General features: G+C 39.0%; 4 protein-coding genes across 4 annotated transcripts; all 4 read left to right on the top strand.

The window, feature by feature from the left end:
* Nucleotides 1-1,877: 1,877 nt before the first annotated feature.
* Tim9b (Translocase of inner membrane 9b) lies at nt 1,878-18,057 on the top strand. The gene is made up of 5 exons (XM_071673786.1): nt 1,878-2,067; nt 2,611-2,706; nt 3,555-3,754; nt 13,047-13,228; nt 17,920-18,057. The coding sequence occupies exons 1-4, from the start codon at nt 2,035-2,037 to the stop codon at nt 13,120-13,122; spliced, it is 405 nt and encodes a 134-aa protein (XP_071529887.1). The 5' UTR covers nt 1,878-2,034; the 3' UTR covers nt 13,123-13,228; nt 17,920-18,057.
* LOC139755447 (uncharacterized) lies at nt 3,694-7,064 on the top strand. The gene has a single exon (XM_071673760.1). It carries the CDS (start codon nt 3,842-3,844, stop codon nt 4,469-4,471), a length of 630 nt encoding a protein of 209 aa, XP_071529861.1. The 5' UTR covers nt 3,694-3,841; the 3' UTR covers nt 4,472-7,064.
* On the top strand, nt 4,506-7,064 carry Pstk (Phosphoseryl tRNA kinase). The gene has a single exon (XM_071673748.1). It carries the CDS (start codon nt 4,506-4,508, stop codon nt 5,490-5,492), a length of 987 nt encoding a protein of 328 aa, XP_071529849.1. The 3' UTR covers nt 5,493-7,064.
* Nucleotides 17,930-22,415, top strand: LOC139755455 (putative defense protein 3). The gene is made up of 4 exons (XM_071673773.1): nt 17,930-18,122; nt 20,274-20,401; nt 20,612-20,703; nt 22,249-22,415. Exons 1-4 carry the CDS (start codon nt 17,930-17,932, stop codon nt 22,316-22,318), a joined length of 483 nt encoding a protein of 160 aa, XP_071529874.1. The 3' UTR covers nt 22,319-22,415.

Raw genomic sequence — 22,415 nt, 5'->3', positions numbered from 1 at the left:
CCACAGCTTAGGCTCCTTATCACAAAATATATCCCTTTAGCAGGTATCACTTTCAATGTGGCACAATAAATTGGCTCATATGATCACTATTATCTAAATGTTTGAAGTAATGTTGTTTTGGCATACAGCTAACACATATAGATAACATTTCTCCCCATGCAAGCTTTGTGGAATAGAAACAAATTTATATTTCATAGAATAAAGCAGCTAATAACGAAAAAAGAGGTTTTTGTCTTATGAAACAAAATTGTAATTACAATTAATTATAATTGTAATTACACCATACTGTATCCTACACCTGTTCCCTCTGTGAACTCCTCTAAAGGGACGGCCACAGCAAAGGAGTCTCCACTTATCACTGTCCTTACATGCCTCCCTCACACACACCATTCCCCATATTCATCATTTCATTCCCTCTGATACTCTACCACTCTAGTTTCCTATGTTACAAGTGGTCTTCTATGTGTGTGATCACTAAATTGAGAGATTTTTCAGTATCAAGGTATTGAAAGTCTTAAGAATTATGTTGCCAAAGAGCTAATTGAATTCAATGTTATTAGCATGTAAAGAAAAAAAATGTATGTGGGAAGGCATTTAAGGAGAGGGATAAGTGGAGACTTTTCCATGGCCAACCTCTTTATGGGAGTTCCCAAAGGGAACAAACTAAAGAGATACAGATAGATATAGAAAAACTAGTTTTATTAGTACTGAAAAGTTATGAAAATTGTCAAATTTATCCAAAGACATGGAACATATATACAAGGTTTAGAGATGAAGCCCAAGTGGTTAGTAATCACATTACAAATAGTACAAATTTTGCCTTGAAAGTAACAGCATACACTATTTTGTTAACTAGACTTGAATTTCTATCTAAAAAATAGTATCATTATTATTAACAGCATCGAAACTCACATTTCTATATTAGATGTAATGTATCTAGCACAAGACATAGCCCACCTCTCCCCCAACACCTAGGCCATCATTAATCAGATATTTCTACTGAACTCTGTAGTTGACATTCCATCTCTTTTGCTTGTAGTTTCATTTAGACCTGAGCAATGATCACTATTACAATCATATTTAATTTAATGAAGACAGAAAAGCACCACCTCATAAGTTAAAGCAAATGAGTGAAACCAGAGATAATGACATGTCTCTGAGAGCAAGGGTTATGGGTTTACCATCAAGAAGATGAAAGAATCGGCTGAAGACTTTGAGATGTCAGGTCATGAACATTTTGGTAAGGCAAGAGACAAGTGTATAATGGAAAGAACTTAAAGATTTGTGGTAAACGAGGGACCACATGCTATCAATAGGGTTGGCTAGGGCCTATGAAGCTACTCAAATCATGAAGTAGTCTGTGGGGTTTGTGGATGATAGTTTCTGATTTCGATATGTTACACATGACGAGATTATTATTAGATAATGTATGCACTCAAAGTTGTCATTTTCCTTTTGTTTTTCCACTTACATCAATAAAGTGGGAAAGGCAAATGAGTTTTAAATATATTTCCATTATAAGTATTTTTGTACCTATGTATGATAACATAACTTTCACCATTAGAAGAGTAGTCAGAAATAAAAAAAAGAACTTAAAACACTTGCTTGACAAAATATAAGGTACATCTGGGTGTAAGGGTTGGGGCTTAAGGCCTTATAAGTGCCTTATAATTATTATAATATAGATTGAGGGATGAACTTGCCAAACACAAATGAGATCAGTATCTCACTACTCAGCTCAGGACTCATTTACAATAAAAATCATTATCATTAATTTTCATCATTACTACTATACTAAGCGAGGACAGCACAAAGAGGTTCGCTGACAACATGTTCGCTGGGAAGATTGGCTCACTAACCAACACGAGGCAAACTTTATGAGCGAACACCTGCTGGTTTCCCAGTGCTTCGTCTGCCGTCGTCTCACAACATTGTTCCATCTGCTAAAGCCCAGTAAACCATTCTGAAATGAATTAACCAGGTTTATGTTTAACCGATGTGAAAGGCGCTGTTATCCATGATTTTTGGAGTATAATGGACATTGACGTTTCAGCAAATGTGCGGCAGGTAAGACTGATGGAAGGATTTATCATGTACATAATTTCATATTAATTACAGGATACAAGGAGGCCTGAGTGGATACTCTCGACTAAAATAGTTATTTTGACTAATACACATATTTAGGGAAATCTCATACTCATGTTACCTCAACAAAAAGATAGGCGCCTTTCTGTTACCTATGGTAGTGTCGCGAATAAAGTTCCAGTCAAGGAACACCATAGAGAAAAGTTATGCATCTGAAAGAAAAGACTCAACGAGACTCGTATCAGTCGTGCACGTATCCAGGATTTTGGTTAAGGGTTAGGACGGGTGAATTAGGATCTCGTTGAATGCTTAGATGTAGGGGTAAAACTTTAATTACTACACCATATCTATAATTGATGGTTTAGATAGCAGTATTTCGCATTCAGATTCTTCATCATTTTATATTTCCATCTGAGTACTTGTGTTTTGTTAAAAATTATTCTTTTCATTGACAGCTTTAATTAACCCTGAAAATGCAAATGAAACCATATTATTGTTCAAAAGTATCTCCATTTCTCTTTCCAGTTCAAGGATTTTTTGGTTCTCTACAATCAGATATCAGAACGCTGTTTCAATCTATGTGTAACTGGATTTAACGATCGCACATTATCTGCAGATGAGGCAAGTAGAGTATAGTTGAATTTTTACCGAATCTTCTCGTTTTCTTTATCTTGTTTCAGTCATATAGTTTAGTCTTGAGGGAGCTGGTGGTATACTACCTGTATTGGTAAGATAATTAGTGTAATAACATGTGTCTTAGTAAGTAATTAAAGTAATTGTACTTAGCAAATTTTAGATTAGCCCAGGACAGGCTGCATCACATAATCAGTGGCAAAAGAAAAAAGAATTAATTGATTAGCAAAGCTTGTTATGAGTTGAAGATTGATATTTTAGAGAAACATTATTATCCAACAAGTAAGACATGCAGTGAATGCTACGCATGAGCTTTGCCTTCTTGGCAAAAACTTGTTGTAGGTACTTTAAGTGGGTAGTTACAAGTGGTAAATTTTTTAGGTTATGACAAAAGTGCATGATATAGCATTGTAGTGCACATGGTGATTAAGAATTTGCCAAAAGGAATATGTAAGTATTATTGAATGCACAAGGGTTAAACTGAAAAAGAGATAGGTTCACAGTATTTATTGAGAACTTTAAAGAAATTTAGTTTTTTGCCAAGGTAATGCAAGGGAAATTGATGCAGATAATCTGTATAAGAAATTTTATTTGTGAGAGTAAAAGAAGTAATGTCAGTGTAGGACTTAACTGACAGTTCAATTAGATTGGAAGCAGAATACTTAAGAAGTGTTGTTGCTGTGTGGATGCCTTTTTTTTTTTAAACATAAGTTGATGATATGTGAGGGTGCATGCACATGATTCACAAATAGTAATAATAATGGAGTTCAAGATTATATGTATATGGCTAGAATCAATATCTCTCATTATTCACCTTAATCATTGTACCATTTCAGACTGCTTGTGTGGATCGTTGTGTTGGGAAGCATATAAATGTAAATCACAAGATTATGTCAGTTTATACTGAAGTACAGCCCATCTACATGCAGAGACGTATTGATGAGATGACCAAGCAGATGGAAGCTCAGCAACAGAACCTTGTCCAGGCTCAAGAACAACAGGAAGTAAATCAGCAAGTACAAGCTGAGAAACAGATGTAAGATCATCAAGTGTCATAGTTATCAGAAAGTGTAAAGAAGTACATAAATATTTGTGTGGTGCTTTTGTGTTCTCATTATTTGACATGGCACAACTTGTAAGGGTGGCATCAAGGTTTGCAAGGATTAACTTATGTAGGACAGTTGTTTCATGTAAATCAAGACCATCATGGTATGTAAGAAACTTGGAGCCAACATCCTGGGTTTCTGATCACATCTTTCATCAGTTTACAGCTCGGAAATTTTGTAACCAGAATGCAAGTGAGTGTGATGGGAGTCAGCAGTCATTAGCAAAAATCGAACCTAAATATCAGTTAGTATTTACATGTAAGGTTTGTAACACAAGACAAACAAAAACTATCTCACAGCTGGCTTATAAAAAAGGTGTAGTTATAGTGACTTGTGAAGGCTGTGGCAAGAATCATTTAGTGGCAGATAATCTGGGATGGTTCTCAGATTTAGATGGGAAAAAGAATATTGAAGATATCTTAGCAGCAAGAGGTGAGGTGGTAAAGAGAGGCCTTACTGCCTCTTTGTTTGCTATTGGCAATTCAGATAACGTTAGTGATGAGAATGGTAAGAAAGCTTGGGAGAAGGAGGAATCTGATGCTCAAACTGCTTGGAATGTAGCCCAAGACACAGTTAAAATGATGGCTGAAGATGAACCAGATACCAACCTCTCCCAGGTTGAAGGAGAAAAGCTAAATGAAAAGTGAAATTATATTAAAGGACTTTGTATTAGTTAGTAAAATGGAAACAAATGTTGCTCTTGTCTTGTTAGTAGGCTTACCAGGAGCTGGAAAGTCGACAGTTTGTAAAAAACTTTCATTTTATTTGAAGAAGAGATGTGTAGCAAAGATGCTTTGTATCCTTCATGTTTGTTTTGATGATATAATTCCATTGTCAGTCCAGAGAAAGTTTGTTGAACTCAAGCAGAGTGATAAGCAGAATCATAGTGAATCTGAGACTTGGAAAAATGCAAGAGGTATTGTGCTTTCAAAAGTTGATGAGCTTGTTAAATGCCTAAAAACTAGAAGTCAGAATACCTGTCTTCTCAGTTTCTTCAATCTTTCAAATGCAGTTGTAGAAAGTGATGCATCATATGTTGTTCTGTTGGATGATAATTTTTATTATAGGAGCATGAGATATGAATATTTCCAGTTAGCAAGGAAACACTCAGTTGGATTTTGTCAGCTGTTCATAGAGTGTACCATAGATGTGGCTATTCAGCAAAATTTGCAGAGGGAAATGCCTGTGCCTACTGAAGTGATTGAGACTATGGCAGCAAAACTACAGCCTCCTTTACCAGGGGAACACAACTGGGAATTTTCCACATGTATTCTTAAGTCTGACAACTTGGAGGAATTGCATGTTGTTTGGGATACAATTTACCGTACTTTTAAGTCACCAGTAACCCCTTTAGAGAACCATGAATTAGAAATTGCAGAAGCACGTTTTAAGTGTTCCAGCAATGTTGTTCATCAGGCAGATATATATATGCGCACAATTGTAGGGCAAGTGATAAAAGAAGCACGTTTACAAGGTAAAATGGGACCCAGAGAGTTGTCAGATTTTTCTCGCTGTGTAAATGCTGGACGTCAGAGTGTCTTAGCAGCTGTTCGAAATGGTACATTGCATTTTCCTCCTGAGCTTGCGGAAGCTGTAGATGATAGTAATAGAGAAGAATTTCAGTCCTTTCTTGAATTTGAACTCAGAAATAAATTGCCTCAGACATGAAGTACAGTGCTGGTAATGCTTAAACAAAGAAAAAGTCTTTTTTGAAATTTACTGTCGATGATTTACCGAAGAATGTTCAAAAGATAAAACATTTTTGATAAAATTTTTCTGCATTATGCTAGATGAGAAGTGAAGTAAATTCAGAAATATGACTTTATAAAACATGTACATTTCTTTTTATCATTTAAAAGATTCCTGTTTATTTTTGTTGTAATAATGAAGGGGATTTCATATGACCTCAGTAGAGGCTGTAAATAAGTGAAATTGCATTATATATTGACATTTTCATGCATAAGAAATTTTGTGGCTCATGAATTGTACATCTGATTACAGTACTATGTAACTTATTTTATATAAATATATGTATGATAAGTTTTTATTGCATTTCTAGAAGTCTCTGTCTTCAGGCATATATTTGAAAAGTGAATTGTTTCCTGCCCTGGAAACTGTGATTTATACAGGTTTAATTTTCAATACCACTCTTAACCAGTTGACTGGACAGGGCATTACTAGGAAGATGGTGAAGTCTCAGAGGGCTGATACCTGAATGTGTTGCTGGTCATGTAGATTCCTGTTGGACAAAAGGATAGTCAGAGAAAGTAAAATGCCACAAAAGTTGCGAAATTTATTCAGATATAATTTCATGATATCTGAATGTGTGTGTAGCAGTAGAATGGCTTGTAAGGTACAGATATTTGACCGAGGCTCAGGCTGGAAAGTCTAGATATAGATTTAGCCCAGATGAGATGGGAGAGAGAAGTCTATATTTGACAAGAGAGACTTTCATTTTCTGGCTTTTAGTGAAGCTAAGTTAAAGAGGATGGGATTAGAATGTTGCCTAGGAATTGATGGAACTGTGAAAGATGAAGTGATTTGTGAGGTGGAGGAGGGAGCCAAAGCCTGGGTGCATTGAGGAGTGCATGGAAGGAGCGTTGAAGAATGTGTAGAAAGAGAGATCGTTATCTGGGAGGGCAAAATGAGTATGTATGTTTGAAGGCATGGAAGTCTAACAATATTATATGGATGTAAGGCATGAGCTATAGATAAGGCTGTGCAGAGGAGGTTGGACGTGTTGGAAATGAAATGTGGTGTGAAGTGGTTTGACCAAGTAGGTAATGAAAGGGTAAGAGAGAGAGATCTGGTAATAAAATGAATGTGAGAGAGGGAGCTGAAAAGGATGTGCTGAAACTGTTTGGACGTATGGAAAGAATGATTGACAAAGAGGATATATGTGTCAAAAGTGAATAAGGAAAATGGGGAGACCAAATTGGAGGTGTAAGGATGGAATGAAAAAGATTTTAAGTGAGCAGGGCCTGAACATGCTGGAGGATGAAAGGTGTGCATGGGATAGTATGAATTGGAATGATGTGGTATAAAGGGTCAACATGCTGTCAGTAGTCTATGGACCCTGATTGTGGATAGAGAGCTGTTTTCAGGACATTGCACATGACAGCAAGAGAGTGGATGTGAGTGGGTGTGGCCTTTCTTTTCCTGTTCTTGGTGCTACCTTGCTCATGTGAAACATGGTAGTCAAGTATAAAAAAAAAAATATATATGTATGTAGAGCTGTAATGTACTTTACTTTTCCCTTCAGCATTTTTCTTGTGTGTGAATTATGGAAGTGTATATAATACTTATCAGTTGTGATAACATGGGCAACCACTCAAAGCTATCAACAAAAAGTGACTGCCTCATGCCTTCAAATAATCAGCCACTGAAAATTCACCATTAAGGAGCATAGCTACCCTAGCCATATGAAAAGTTCCCCTCTGGTGGCATTTCATCAAATTCATTGACATCATTGGTAGATCCATGCATTCACCTTGGAGCATTCCTGCTTCTGAAGAATTAAAGGTAGGAAATAGGATGTCACTGTATAACTAGAGAGAAAGAAATATTGCTGTCCTGAGCATTGAATTCACTTCGGAATACTGTGATTGTCTTTTACTGGAAAGTTTCATAACTTATAGCTTCAGAAAACAAGATTTACAGTCGATGGCAGTCTTAAGCATCAGTGGCTTTTGCTCTTGTTCAACATTTGGTTTAAATTTTGCAGCAGTTTTTAAGTATTATTTGCTTACCGAGGCTGATAATGGTGATGGAATACCATCACAGCAACTTAACATTCGTCTTTTTCTTTTCGTGAATTAAGCATCAGAATTTTAAGCCCTTATGATCTTGTTGCTCCTAACCCCTAACTGTGGTAAGCATACACCAATTTATTAAAAGGACTGAACTGACTATCTGATCTGTTGTTTGTTGTAAATAGTAAATGTTTGCCATCTTATCAGATTCATACATCAATTAATCCATCTCTTTTGTTCTGCTAAGTATGTAACATAACACTCCAATTGATTGCTAAGTATAGTATTGAAGCTCAGTTCATTCATTCATGTGATAGGTATTTTGCATAACACTCTCCAGTTGATCACTAAGTATGATACTGAGGTCCAATTCATTCATATAGTTTGTCTTAAACCACTTTAGTTGCTTTCTCTGTGTTTGACCTTCACCTACAGACTGCTGCATGGTAAACCTTGACTGTTTCATATGCACTCGTTCAACCTACTTGACTGCATGTTATTTCTCATTTACCACATTGCTCTAGTTTAATTTATCTAGTGAATGCCTTGTCCCACTGAATGTTCTAGCCCCTGGCATCCCAAAGCCTCTTTCACTCCATCCTTCATCCCTCTGTCACTGTCCCTATCCTCTTGCTCCCTCTACTGACACACACATCCTTCTGGTCAATTCCTGTTCACTTATCCTCTCCATATACATGATGGGAGGCAGTTACTGCACTGGGAGGGAGGCATAGCCAGGAACATGTAGGAACCATGGTAAACAACAATGTTGGCGGTCTCATGAGGTCTTTGTCAGCAGAGGAAAGAGTCAGAGTTGCTGGATTAGTCTGCTGGGTGTGAATGTTACCTGGACCTATCACAGAGACAATAGGCCGGTATGGGATGCCATTGAGCATTTTCTTTTTGGTGGGGTTAGGTATGGTTGAGTCAAAGAAAGGTGACAATAAAGCACTGTATGAATGTGTCCGATTGTCTTTCAACCAACTCTAGAGATCACTGGCGTAAGGGTACCCTCTCTTGGTGACAGTTCTTTTGTATTGGTAAAGTTGCTGTTGTAGATTCAGGATTATGGGAAGGTAAGGTGAGGTAAGATGATAGTCATAGGTAAGCTTAGCAGAAGTCCCATGCTAGTGGTATAGGTGCAGGAAGTTGGGTTGGTTTCACATAAAAGAGGTGTGTGGCTATTGGGTCTTGTGGAACCTATGCAGAAGAGAGAGGCAGGCTAATGTCCTGACTTAAGGGGATATTCTTTATACTGTTGGAGGATGTGGCCATATGACCCGTAGTTCAAGCTTTTTATAATGCTAGGCAGTGGCGATGCCCCAGGAGTCTTGCTAAAGGCGCCTATGTGAAATGAAGCATCAAAAGAGAGAAAAGTTTGGTCAAGGTGGACTGTTAGTGATGGTGAAGGAGTCCGTAAGGGTTCATTGAGATATATTGTCAGGAGACATCAAGGCGCTAGATGCGTTCTCATATGTCTGAAACAATGATTGTTTGTCTAACTTGCCTTTGGTGATGCGTGTGTAGAGGAGCGGCAGCCAGATCAGGTCACAAAGTTGGAATCTGGGGTTGTGCAAGCCTGTAAGTAGGGTGGAGGTGCTAGAAGAGGCAGATACACTATCGTTGATGAATTTGTGCAAGCCTATAGGTAGGGTGGAGGTGCTAGAAGAGGCAGATACACCATCGTTGATGAGATAATAAGGCGGGAGGACTTGCTAAGGTCTAGAGTGGGTTCCTTTGTCTTTAAGGTTGAAGGTGACTGGGTGTAAGCTATGATTGAGAAGTCACCGCGGTCGGTCTGAGGTCGTTGTGAAGTAGGGTGTCGGTTGCTTGGTGCAGTATTCATAATGTCGCTGAGTGTGATTTCATCATCCAGGATTCGGGGACTAGCATCCATGATGCAATGCCAGAGCTAATGACACAACAGAGTATTACTGAAGCTTGACTGCTGATGAAACCACTTACCTTTGAACAGAGGATATGATGATCATCATCCAACATCCGGCCCTGGTAGAGGAGAAGCAGTTTATTGGCAGGGTAGATACTGAGTCAATAATGGATCTCTTGTGAGATGTGAACAATGATGGAGAAAAGAGATCTAGTGAAGTAAATATGGAGACAGTCCTCCGAAAGGGGAATGGCCTTGGCTTGAAGCCACCTCGTGGAAGTCTTACGATCTAGCAACCTCTTTGGCTAATGAGCAATTCTGAGTTGAAGCACTGTAGTAATGAAGAAGGTGGCATCTTAAACCGAATATTTTTATTTTGCTGCTCTCAGGCGCAACGAGAGAGGTCGGGCAACAGAGGGGGTTGGTGCCCTACGGTCCTTCGAGGGGCCTTTAACTAATCTAAACACCAAGACACATTGTAAACTAACACACTCGTCCTATTGCGAAAACCAAGGAACTACAGAAAGCCATTTTTTTCTTTTAAGATTTAAAGGCAAAAGTTTTTTTTCGAAATTTCATACAGAATTTGTACATGGGTGACGTACACCCATTGTAAACGGGTAATGTTCAGAATTATGAAAAATTCGGTAGATAAATGTGTCTGAATGTATATATTCACAATCTATTTCATTTCTCATTTTCGTCTCTAATCACATTTGTTTCATTCCGTAATCTAGTTTCGATTAAGCAGTCGATGTATAATTTCAAACTTCCTGGGGAGAGACAGAGAAGATATTGAGAGTCGTAAATTTCGGAGCTGTTAAGAGATACAAACATAAAGGGTCTGAGACAGATCGAATTCTGCGGAAGAGGCGTCAAGAATACGGCAACAATACATGGAGACGGCCACCACCACCTACCACCAACCAGTGAAAGTGGGAGCTAACCTTCCCGTGAGGCCGACACGCAGCCTCATCTTGTTAGTCTGTTTACTTACCTCATGAAGCATGACGGATGGAAGCCACAATATATATATATATATATATATATATATATATATATATATATATATATATATATATATATATATATATATATATTCCCTTCACAATTATCTTAAATGTTTCCAAGAAAGTCTTGGTTTTACCGAGGATCTCTTTTCGGAGGCTCCTAACTGCAGCTCAAGGATATAATACTACTTCAAGCAGCGGGGAAACGTAGGCTACGTTGAAGTGAGAATTTCCTTGAGACTGTACTCCTAATGACCTTACACTCGTGGTTATATATAGGTACTATCGGACTGTTCCTGCTTGAGGTTGCATCGCAAGTGAAAGGTCATCTTTGGTAAGACTGTATCATCATTTACCGAAAATCAGTACAGTCTCCTCAAAGGAGTCCATCCTGTCATAGCCACTAAGTGTGGTGCGGGCTTGGGCTGCGGGAGCCCCAGGAGTTGGGTCGTGGGGTGAGAAAGACACCATTTTCCAGGAGATCCTGTAGTTCTAAAACTGCTCTACATCTAGTAACAGGGAAGTGATGGACTCCTTTGGAGTGAGAAGTTTTTCCATTAGAGTGTACTCGATTTCGTCAGCACGATGACACATCCGTGCCGGCGGTGACTTCAATTGCGGTGTAACCAAAGGCAGGCGAAATCTGGTATCATATATATATATATATATATATATATATATATATATATATATATATATATATATATATATATATATATATATATATATGCCGCAGGAGTTCGATTAAGATGGCATTCTGGGTACTTAGTAGTAACATATATGTGTATTTTTTGTGTGCTTGAATATACAATAGATATTTGTAGGTAAGTAATTGCCTTCCTGATGATAGGGAGAAATTACTTTAGATCATTTGTGGTTTAGGAGAGTAACCCAACAATTATGTGTGTAGTTAGTGCATCCGGTAATGGTCCGTCTTTACTGTTGTTTCCTTGACTTCGTTAATTTCCACCCATATCAAAGCGACTGACTTATCTGCCTTGCGTTTTCTTAATGTGGCTTAAGTTCCAAATGTATGAGCGTCAAGGCAAGAGCGACTGTTAGCATATTTAGGATTTTTGTGAAATAGTAATATGATAATGTGTTTTGCTTTTGGATTTACTGGTTATCGGATAATGACTGGCGGCGAAGTTAAGAGACATTAATGAAAACAGGGAAATTATGTTAGCTTCCGTTATATATTCAGGTGCAGGAGATGGGACGGGTAGCTATAGATGTTTCTTTTGACTATTGACTGGAGGGACTACTGATAGGATCGCGGGAGTTCGGTGAGTCCTTTTCAACCACAAATTTCACCTTTAGGCAGGGCTAACGCGTCGCTATCACTGCAGGAAAATTTAGTTGAGATTTTGAAAAGGTTTTTATGTTACACTGTTGTCGAGTGTAATGTGTGAGATGGAGTATGTATGCTTGTGACTGAACGCCAGCAGCCTATGTGTATGTGAGGCAGAAAGTGAAAACAGCAACCTAACCAGGGAAGGGACCTTGACATCCACTGTACTGCTGGCTCACTGCGCCGCACACTGCCACTTATCTTCCCTGGCGGGTATTACGTCCCTGGCCGGTGGCTGCTTCGTACCTATCACCTCAGTGTGAGAGAGGAAATAGGAGAGTATTAGATCTAGTATTCAAATCTGTAACTTCATTGTCCATTATTTTGTTTGCCTCACCTTCACCAACAGGATACAGTCGTAAACATGACATATTCCTTGTTGTAGCAAGTTGGACTGCACGACGGACACGGAATACTGAAGGTGGATAATAGAATTCCCACTGCCGAATTCAAATGGGTGTAGTGGAAGTATAAACTACGTCTGCTCACTCTTCTTTTGAGAGCATTTAAAACCATAGTTAAATGTATATTTTTTTGAGGTATTGGAAGGCAGCGGTAAAGTTCGAGATCTTTAGTTGACTTAGGTGCCTTCATATGCCACGAGACGGGATGTTGGCTTTGATTATTCATCGAATCCTACTAGGGGCTATGTACTTCCTCTTCTACTAATATTGAGGTAGTAAATCAACTTAAGAGGTTGATGGAAAGTACAGTTATCCTTGGTTATCTTTTTTCTCTCTGATTTTTGGACTTATTGCTAATGGAGGAGTGGTGTGTATTGTTTTCTTAATATTTAGGTTTTTGTGTCATGAGCCTCTTTCCACTGTAAATCTATGTTTACCTTAGAAGATGCTTGTGAATATTTTGTCATTTATTCAGTCATTGTTTTTAGGGTTAGTTTTCTGTCTAGGTTCCATTCATACAAATGTTATTATTGGAACTACAATATTTGAAGACAATAACGCGTGTGTACTGTTGGAAGTGTTTCCTCGAGTTCTTGGTCTCGTAGCTAAATTGAGTTTTGCTTTGTCGAAAATTATTTATCTCGTCACATTATCATTCTACTTGATTTTCAAGATCCTTAGTACATAGATTGTTTGGTTATGTATGTACGCTCTAGTCGATTCGGATTTGCTGTTTTATTTTCATTATATAAAGGTGTATTTTACCGTATGATTTCCTATACATATACGTATACATTCGTTATTTTCATTATTCCAGGTCCCCTTTTACTCAAGGGGCTCTTGCGGCTTCGTTGTATCAAGTAGCAGGGAAATGGCCAACATCTTTGGAGTAAGAAGCTCCTGGACGACATTGCACTACCTATCACCAACAGACAACAGTACAAGCTCGCCAAAGTTGACTCACTTGCGGTGTAACCAACCATTGGCAGGTGGAGTCTGGTAACGTAACAGTGTAGTCCTTGTGTTAGTGATGTAAAACGCTGGTGTTTGTGTCGTAGTTACTAGTGTTAGTTTATATTGGTGTAGCTTGTGACGACAAAGATGTAATTAGTATCGTTAGTGATGAATGTGTTTGTAACTGTTAGCGAAGGTGGCTGGACATGTGACGGTGAAATTATAAACTGTATTGCTAGAATGATGGTATAGTTACTGGTGTTGGTGTCTGGTGTAGTTGATGCTGGAAGCGATGGTGGTAGTGTTACCAATGTACTCTGTGGTGGTGATGTCTGTCTTCATCCTGCCTCTTAGTTCGAAGCTTGCTTGTTGCAGTGGCCGGCCATCAGCCACGTCCCTTCACCAGTAGCCGCCCCGCCCTGCGCTCCCTCACAGGCCAATCAACAGACGGGCATCAAGGCCAGTTGGGCGGGGCCTACGGCAGATATATAAGCAATCAGGATGCTCTGGCAAGACTTAATTGCATCCCCGTTGCATCTGCTACTTACACCCTGGCCCTACAGGTAATGTGTCTAAATGCAAGTCTTTACTATCACTTCATTGCCTCATACGTTCTCACTGTAAGTTCTCTGTCGTTTTGAGATTAGGGAATAAGAATGATTGTTTTGACTTTATCATCCTTGTTATCCTGTCATTCTGAATCACACAAATGAAGCACACTGAAGCAACAGATTTGGTAATTCTCTATCATGATGTCCACCTTTCAAGCTACGGTGACTGGAATCCTTGCAGGTACTGTATGAGGAAGGAGTTATATATACGAGGGGCCCCATCTCGATTTAACAATCATCTTTTAACTCCACATCCACTATTTCATTACCCAGTTTATTCCATTCATCCACTACGCTGATACTTTAAAACTACTTCGCTACATCTTTCCCAACACGTTTCTTGCTTACTTCCATGTTACGGCATCTAGTTGTTCTAACTGCATATTCCTAAGAATTGTTCGCCGTTGACAGTGTGTGTGTGTGTGTGTGTGTGTGTGCATTTACATATCTGTAGTGTATGAGAGTTGTTCTTCACTCATGGGCACCGTTTTCTTTACAGTCATGCTGGTTTGTAAAAGTTGTTCACAGTACCTACAATATCATAACTCAGTTTATTTCATTCTTTCACCACTCTTATACAAAAGCACTTTACATCTTTTCTGACAAGCTTCTTGCGTAATGTCGTGTCCTATCCTTTGGTTTATCCGTCCAAGCATCTTTCAAACTGCCCAATATATACGTCATCAAGATGATGTGAACTTAATATTTGTCATCAGGTTACCCCTTCCTCCTCTCCTCCCCACGTTTCTCAGGCACCATCTTTGTCGCCATCCTGAACACTCCTTTACTACCACTAATCACACACACACACACACACACACACACACACACACACACACACAGAAGAATAAGGGGCTACCTTTTCACTTTTTAGAACATTGATTACGTAGACATGGAGAAGTTATTTGAGAGAAGTAGGGATAGGACAGCCAGAAGACAAAATATGAGTGAAAAAAGTTATAAAACGTGAAAAACATTTTTAAAAGTATTAGAATGGTGGATGAATGGGATAAAATGATTGAGAACATGGTAAACGTATAAAACATACACAAGTTATATGATAGTTGAGAATGTTCAAGAGATGGGCCCCACGAGAATAAAACCCTTCCATTACAGAACAAGTAGATTACACACAAGGATGTAGTTGAAAAGTGGATGGCAACAAAGAAAGATGAGTTATGCAAGAGGTTGATAAAACAATTACTGAACATATTTGAACTGGAAGAAGATCAATGTTCGAGACATAGGGGAAAGGATGTAGACAAGAAAAGCAGATCAAAAAGGTTACAAGAGGTGGAAATACTAGATGCCGTTTGTGTGATGAAATAAAGGAAGGGAATTGGCGGATATGATTATGGTTATGGAGGAAGAGAACTGGTGGATATAATCAAGTTATAATTATGTTCTATTTAGAGTCGTCTATCCAGGAGGTGTTGGGCAGTCTTGCCCACCAGATTTGATTACAAGCAGCCGCCATCTTAGATGTTGGCTGTTGCCACCGGACACACAAAATTGGAAAAGTGGCCTATTAAGAATCATCCCTGCCATGTTTGGTTCAAAATGACCAAGTCATTTTAGAGGGGATTGAAATATCAAACGCTAACGGAAGGCCGATGACAGACGGCGGAAACCCAGCCAAGTCATGGAAAAGCTTAATAGGCTTTTGGTAAGGTGAACTATTAATCTAATCAGGTGTCGCGCAATCTCATGCAAAACTCGAATCGTATGTTAGATCAGATAATGCCATAGAGTCAAACGAAATATAAAAAGTATACCATCTAGTAAGACTGAATGATAAAGGTAAATAACATATAATGCCATGCAGAGTGGAAGTGGTTGACGATGCTTGTTACATACGTTAAATGACTGTTTACCAGTCAGCCAGATACGAACCAGTGTCGAAAAGTGAATTCGCACTGGTTCGAAATACCCAGGATTCGTGAACCACGTCTCATAAACCCGAGTCTCGGAGTAGGAAGGTTTACAGTAGCTGCTTTCGAAACTTGAATATGTTATGAAGTACAGTCGATGGTTCGGAGCTTTTCTTTTTAATATTCCAGCGAGTTTTGTGATATTATCAAGACAAGTAAAGGGGTAATGCTTTCCCTCTGTGATAATTAAAAATGTATCTAAAACAAGTCTTCTGTCATTTCCTATTCTTGCCACGTTAAACTTTATTTCTGACTTCTTACAATATCACAAACAGCCTCGAAAGGATCTAATGATATGTTGCCGTTGACTATAGATATATGATAGTTAATGTTTAGTTATAAGGTGAATGACATACGTAACTGTGTCACATGACATAAATGCATCGTGACTCCCTGTTCACGTCCTCCGACCGGTAATTCTTGGATAATCTACTTATTAACCTTTATTATCTTTTCAGCAGATAAACTACAATTATGATATCAATCTTTGTAAGGATACCTGATATCATAAATATTCGGTAAACACTCTGATTTCGAAATTGTTCTGGCAACCATTTGCAAGGGAAACGGAACCTGACGCTTCATGAAACGAGATTTTTTTTTTTTTTCTGGTCTTAATGTTCCCGAACTTTACCCGAACGTCGATCATCTCATTTAATTACTTCTTGCACTATTGTTAGAGTATTTATGCAGTACGTTTTCAGATCTCTAAGGACAGAAAGTTTAATGGTTCTGAACCTAACAGCGTCGTGAATGTTTCGATTCAGCTTCATTCAGGAGTCGTAAATTCAATATTTCGAAGCTTCTACGAAGTGACTTGGTGAGACGGCTAAATTTTTCCTACATTTTTCCCTTGGACGCCGTACAGCGTGAACACGCGACAAAGAATACCTCATTTTAATCTTTTAAAGTCGGGTCGGCTTTGATGCACAGTGGAGCCAGACGCAGTACATTATCTTGAAGTATTAAATTTCTTGTTGCTAAAATTAGATATAAAATCTACGCTCCAGAAGTTTCTACTGTGAGTACTACATTTCTCGTCTTGCTTCGCCTGCATACAGCTACGAAACTGAGCAAGGTGGGTAGTGTGCTAGCTAAGGTTAGGAAAGCCTTCGGGGTATCGCTCAGGCCAAAGGATCTTGCACACATTTTCAGTGATATATATATATATATATATATATATATTTTGATTGAAATAACAATGAAGACATAGTTACTGCAGAGTTCATATGGGAGGTGATCAAGTAGAGATGATCACTTGTGTAAAACTACCTTGTCGTACAGTTCTAATAGGTACTTGATTACTATCTGGAGCGCCACGCATAAGCCTTGCCATTTGGTTAGATTGCTCCGTGATCTGTAACACAATAATCACACGTGAAAATTATAACTATTTAGCCTATTTACGAGATATGAATGGAAGTACGAGTACTGTGCAGTGTTCACTCGTTGTTGCTCAGTTTGTGCTGAAGTGCTTTAAAGAAACCTTGGTCTGTGTGATCCCTAAACTGTTTAATCAAAGGTCCATTTCTAATAGCTAAAGTTACCATATATTTATTTTCGTAGTAACCTGTTAGGCAAGATGTTATTCAATCTATTTTGTAGATTAGCTGGAGTAGAGGGCGGGGTATAGCATCCGCTGGGACTACGGAGCTTTATAGCACTTGACCGTTTACAGGAGAGGCACCCTATAGTGAACCATTACCTCGAGACGGGAGAGAAATTGGTAGTTAGACCATAGGTGATTGATTGGGTTATACATGGCTGGTTGAGCCGTCTGGTATAGTATCCGTCGAGAGTTCGCATCGTATATACTTTGATCCGTTTTTGGAGAGTATTTGGTAATTTGCAAATTTTCTTTCCTTGCCTTGTAAGAGGTCACCGTGATGTCTTTATCTGGTGTTTTTTTTTTTTTTCCCTAAACCAAATGTCGATTGAACCTCTGCTTAAATGTGGATCTTTGTAGTACGATACAGCAGTTGATGACACTGTAAGGTGAAGCATTGAAATATTGCCCATAATGTATACAAGATTCCTACATAATGTATACAAGGTGCCTAATGCAGTTAGTGATGGCATGCCTTGTCCGTAGCAAATACTCTGGCTTGAAACAATGGAAACTAATTTTAGGCAGATGACTAAACTGTAGGTAATCATGTAATCCAGTAATAATGTAACTGGGGGCCCTTCCCAGGCAGGCGGAGATGGCAGTCATATGGGCGATGGTGGCGACTGTGGTGTATCTGGCGGCAACTGCGGCGGGGAGGAGCGACCATGTACCCACGGACGCCTGTAAGAGCATGTTCCCCAGCGGCCATGGGGTCGACGCCCAGCTCTCTGAACCACCATACGTATTTACTCTCCCGGCGAAAATGGCTCCTAATTCGGAGGTCATAGGTGAGTGTAGACCATAGAATGCCGAGGTCATAAATGTAGTAAGTGGTACGTACGTACTGGCCATGTATGTAAGGTGTCAGTGGTACACACGGGGGAAAAAACTGGCATTTTTCGTCTTTTTGCGAGTGAACCACGGAATGAGGACTGATAAATGCCCATTGTAGTACATTACCTAGCTAGTGTGTGGTACGCAGCCTGAGATTCGAAAATCATTTTGCTTGCGTTCATCTTATTTATGTAGGTTTGTCGTAGGATCCTCAAAGTCGCTTGCAAATGTACATATCCTAATTATATTTCGCTAGTATTAAAGGACCGTACCCGTTAACTGTTTTTTTTTTATATATAGGCCTATGAAACTGTCCGGTCTAGATAAGTGACATATAAAAAGATAATTATGTATTATCACTGAGAAGACGTTTGTGATGGAGTGCCCTATTATAAGTATAGTATATGTCTAAAAAGTTTCCTTACCATCAAAACTCTGAATTTGTGATAATTCACTCAAACGTGATAGGTTGTTAGAAATCCTAATCAGTGCTTGATAATTTGTAACGCATGGAAAACTTTAACGTGGTTTGAGATTTTGGGAGGCGAGAATTCTTTGAATTCTTTAAAGGGACTTAAATACGGCAGACTACCGCTAGGCTTACCTTGATTGTCGAGAATTAGGGGTACGTAAATACCTACAGTATTTTATCACGGGTGGTAGTCTGGAGCGGTCATGTGAAGGTTAGGCATGATGGTAATTGTATAGGTGAAGGTCAGTCCAATGGCGGCTATGACACCGGACTTTCACAGTTGTAGGGTCCCTGCGTCATCCGGACAGTTCACACAACCCATCATCTACACAAAATCTCGAACCTGTTTTTTTGTTCCGAGTGTAAAGGCTAACTGAGGTTATTTTAAAGGGATGTAAAGTTGCAGAATGAGATGTAGATGTATGGTTTTGGTAGTTGGATATTTGATTTAGGTACCGTTTCAATATCCCTCGGCCAGTTTAACTGGGATGGAGCTTTGCAAACCCTGGGTCCTGTTTCATGTGCATTTTCCCATTAAGTTTAACTTTCCGATAGTGGCATTTACTCGTACTTGGCTTAGCTTGTCCTAGAGTTCATTTCTGAAGACATGGTACCTTGCGTCCATCCGTAGACTTTCATAACTTATGTTCTCTAGTTTTGGAGTCTTGTGGTATGTGTTGCACGTTAAGCGTGTGTACACGGAGACTCCGATTTTCGTTGCATATTAATGAACTTGTTCCACAAGGGCTCAGGCTTGTCTCGAGTTGGTCTTGCTGTTTAGAAATTTATTCGTTGTTTTTGTAAGTGGTGTCTTTACAAATACTGCCAGGCTTTGTACCGCATAACACCCCTGTCGGGTTTCCCTCACTTGCAAGCCTAAGTAAAGGATTCCCTCTCTCTGGAAGCCTTAATCACACCGTAGTTCAGGTCTTGTCCAGAAGAACAAGCTTCTGACAAGGTGCGTATTACAGACTAGACCGAACTCGGGGAAAACTACACGTTACACGTTCTTATCGTTAATGGCTGTGTCGGACTTGCTTAGGTTCGAATCCTCGGCGGGGCAGTCATTTACCCAATCCAGGCTTTCATCCTGAATTGTATTTTCAGCTGAATGGCTGCCTACATCCAGTAAAACTTCGCCCACAACCCATTCACGACCAGCCTCGAAGGGTGGAAGAATACTTAGGTGCGTGTGGTTTCAAGTAAAAGCAGATTTCCAGGATTGACTCCTTGTTTTCTTAGTGGGTAACAGGCTGAGTCGAGATAATGTATTTTGAAGGACTATCGAATACGTTAGATAGGATGGCAATGTCAGGTGTTCGGGACGTGGATGCAAATGGCTTTAGTTGAAAGCACTCCTAAATTACTGTGGCATTGCGGCCTTGGTGGATTGGATTGCAGGTGAATTTCTAAAAGGAAGACATTAACTGTTTATTATTCACTATGCCAACACTTCCACTGGAAACTGCGAACAAGAATAAATGACAGCATGGGATGTGGATGTTTGTAGTTTTTGTTTGATAATTAACACAGGATTTGCATTTACGAAGCTACAGACGCATCGTTGCTAGTTAATGAACTGATAGGTTTTTATGACTAACTGGGATGGTATGAAGGACTTTACTTGTTTCAGTAATCCTGTCTGGCTCCGGTTCCTCTGACACGTTCAAGGGATTCTTCGTGAAGGCCTTCAACGATGCTACAAGTAGTCCCATAGGGTCATTCAAGGCGCCGAAGACTATAGATTGCGACGGTCCAGCAGTGAGTGTTGCAGGTTCAGCAGGACTTTTTCCCATGGAGTAATTGAAAATTTGCTGGCTTATTAGTTGTCTTTTCAGAGCCAAAGTATCTTGACATTTCATAATACAAGACCATGCAACTATTTTAACGCTCGATTAGTTTCATTCTATGGTGCTTTTTCGTCACTTTACATTGCTTGTAACATTTATTTTTTTTCTTACTCCTTTTTAGTCTGGGGCCCACCACGCTAACTCAACATCAAAGGAGAGTGTGACACTGACCTGGCTGCCTCCGCTGAACTTTGTAGGTTCAGTTACCTTCATGTGAGTAAAGTTTTTTTTTTTTGGTACTTCATATTTATTTCACTGTCTCTGCAGTGAATTTCTCGATTGCTGAGCATAAACGTTCCTGTGTATTGGTTACACAGAGGTACATTTAGTTTTGGATTGATGTTTGGTGCCTGAAAGTTGTTCTGATTAGAGAGTTTCGTGTATGTGAAGAGAGCGAGAGGAATAAATGAAAACGTTAGTTGCAAATACTTTTAGGTCTTGTGAGTATTTTTGAGAAGGTTGAGGTGGTTAAACTTGCGAATGGAATAATTACGGGTATGAAGTCAGGGTTGATACATGCTAACTGATTTTAAAGTGTGGGAATACAAAGTTGTTTCGTAGCTTTTGAGGATTTTGAGTTTTAGAACGACTGTAATTACAAATGCATCATGTAAAGAGGGAAGAGGTTAGATAACATCTTGAAAGTTGAGAGAGAATGGTGGGTGACTTGGACTGGTAAGGATAGGAGTGAGAATTAAATAAGAATACATGGGTATACTGCAAGAATTTCCCAATTATTACAAAGTACAGCCTCTGGTAACTTAGGAAAAAGGGCATGCAAGACGAATAGGACGTCTTCAGGCTAAACAAGACTGAAGTGCATTAGGGCTGTACAACTCAATGGTGGTTTATTAATTTCCATGACTGACCATTATCTTTGCTTTGAAATAGAGTGAAATGTGACTATGATGAAAAAGGTGAGTTAAAATTTATACTTATGTTATAAAAATTGCATTACTGGTGATGGCATGACTGGCCTTATGTGAAGGAGACATGCTGAGGATCTTTGTTGGTAATATCTAAGGCTGCCTGGAAATGGACCATGAGAGTACACTAACTGATGAACATAGCTTTCAAAGGTTTGTGGGTATTTGAAAGGCAAATGTACAGGATTACTTGAAAAGTTTAATGGTTAATTACATCTGACTTGACTTTGTCCAGGCTGGAGATAAGCTAGGAATATTTGAGTTGTAGTCTGGATGGATGGGTCTTTGCTATATGGTTTGAATGGGGTTGTTGGAGGGTTTCTGGGATTGCAGCAATCTAGTAAAGGTTTCAAAAAAATGGAAGGAGGTAATAGATCCTGGAATTTTAAGGGACGAGTTTGCTGGAGGGTCCTTGGGAGTGTGGGGATAGATTCAACAGGAAAGTTTAGTTCTAATTCCTTAAGTTTGACTGAGACACTCCAAAGGTCAGGATCTTTCAAGTGATATATGTTGTTAGGATCACCAGGTCTGCACTTGGTCAAGGCTGTGCCTTGTGGCTACATTTTTAATGCCCCTTCAAACAATGACATAGGGTGGTGTTTCTTCATGGTTGATGAGTGCCGATTGTATGACAATGCTTTTGGAAATGTGCATGTACCCACTGTGCATTAACAGTAATGGAGATATTACATATACTACAAAGATAGATGGTAATTGGTGTCTTATTGTAATGGCCGTGGTATCTAGATAAAAAAAATCTGTGCAACTAAAACAGATGGGCACACAAAGATAATTGTACATTTTTTAATTATCTATTCATTTTTTCTCACAGGGCAACAGTGGTAGAAAGCAGAGAGAACTTCTGGACTGGTGTCGTGTCTGATCAGCTGATTCTTGGATGACCTGGATCATTTTTTTTGATATTCCCATTAGAAAATGTAAATATTATAGTAAGCCATCCACATTTTTTAACTTCTTAATAAAAAATATATACTAATA

The sequence above is a fragment of the Panulirus ornatus genome, chromosome 2 (genome assembly GCF_036320965.1).
Source record: "Panulirus ornatus isolate Po-2019 chromosome 2, ASM3632096v1, whole genome shotgun sequence".
NCBI lineage: Eukaryota > Metazoa > Arthropoda > Malacostraca > Decapoda > Palinuridae > Panulirus > Panulirus ornatus.
This window is presented reverse-complemented; position numbering and strand designations above follow the sequence as displayed.

Excerpts from the sequence above, each read along its gene's own strand:
- Tim9b (XM_071673786.1), top strand. The coding sequence starts at position 2,035 with ATGGACATTGACGTTTCAGCAAATGTGCGGCAG. Across the intron at positions 2,707-3,554 it reads GCACATTATCTGCAGATGAG|ACTGCTTGTGTGGATCGTTG; the intron begins GCAAGTAGAGTA and ends GTACCATTTCAG. Across the intron at positions 3,755-13,046 it reads GTACAAGCTGAGAAACAGAT|GTCCCCTTTTACTCAAGGGG; the intron begins GTAAGATCATCA and ends TCATTATTCCAG.
- LOC139755447 (XM_071673760.1), top strand. The coding sequence starts at position 3,842 with ATGGCACAACTTGTAAGGGTGGCATCAAGGTTTGCAAGGATTAACTTA.
- Pstk (XM_071673748.1), top strand. The coding sequence starts at position 4,506 with ATGGAAACAAATGTTGCTCTTGTCTTGTTAGTAGGCTTACCAGGAGCT.
- LOC139755455 (XM_071673773.1), top strand. The coding sequence starts at position 17,930 with ATGGCAGTCATATGGGCGATGGTGGCGACTGTGGTGTATCTGGCGGCA. Across the intron at positions 18,123-20,273 it reads TCCTAATTCGGAGGTCATAG|TAATCCTGTCTGGCTCCGGT; the intron begins GTGAGTGTAGAC and ends TACTTGTTTCAG. Across the intron at positions 20,402-20,611 it reads TAGATTGCGACGGTCCAGCA|TCTGGGGCCCACCACGCTAA; the intron begins GTGAGTGTTGCA and ends ACTCCTTTTTAG.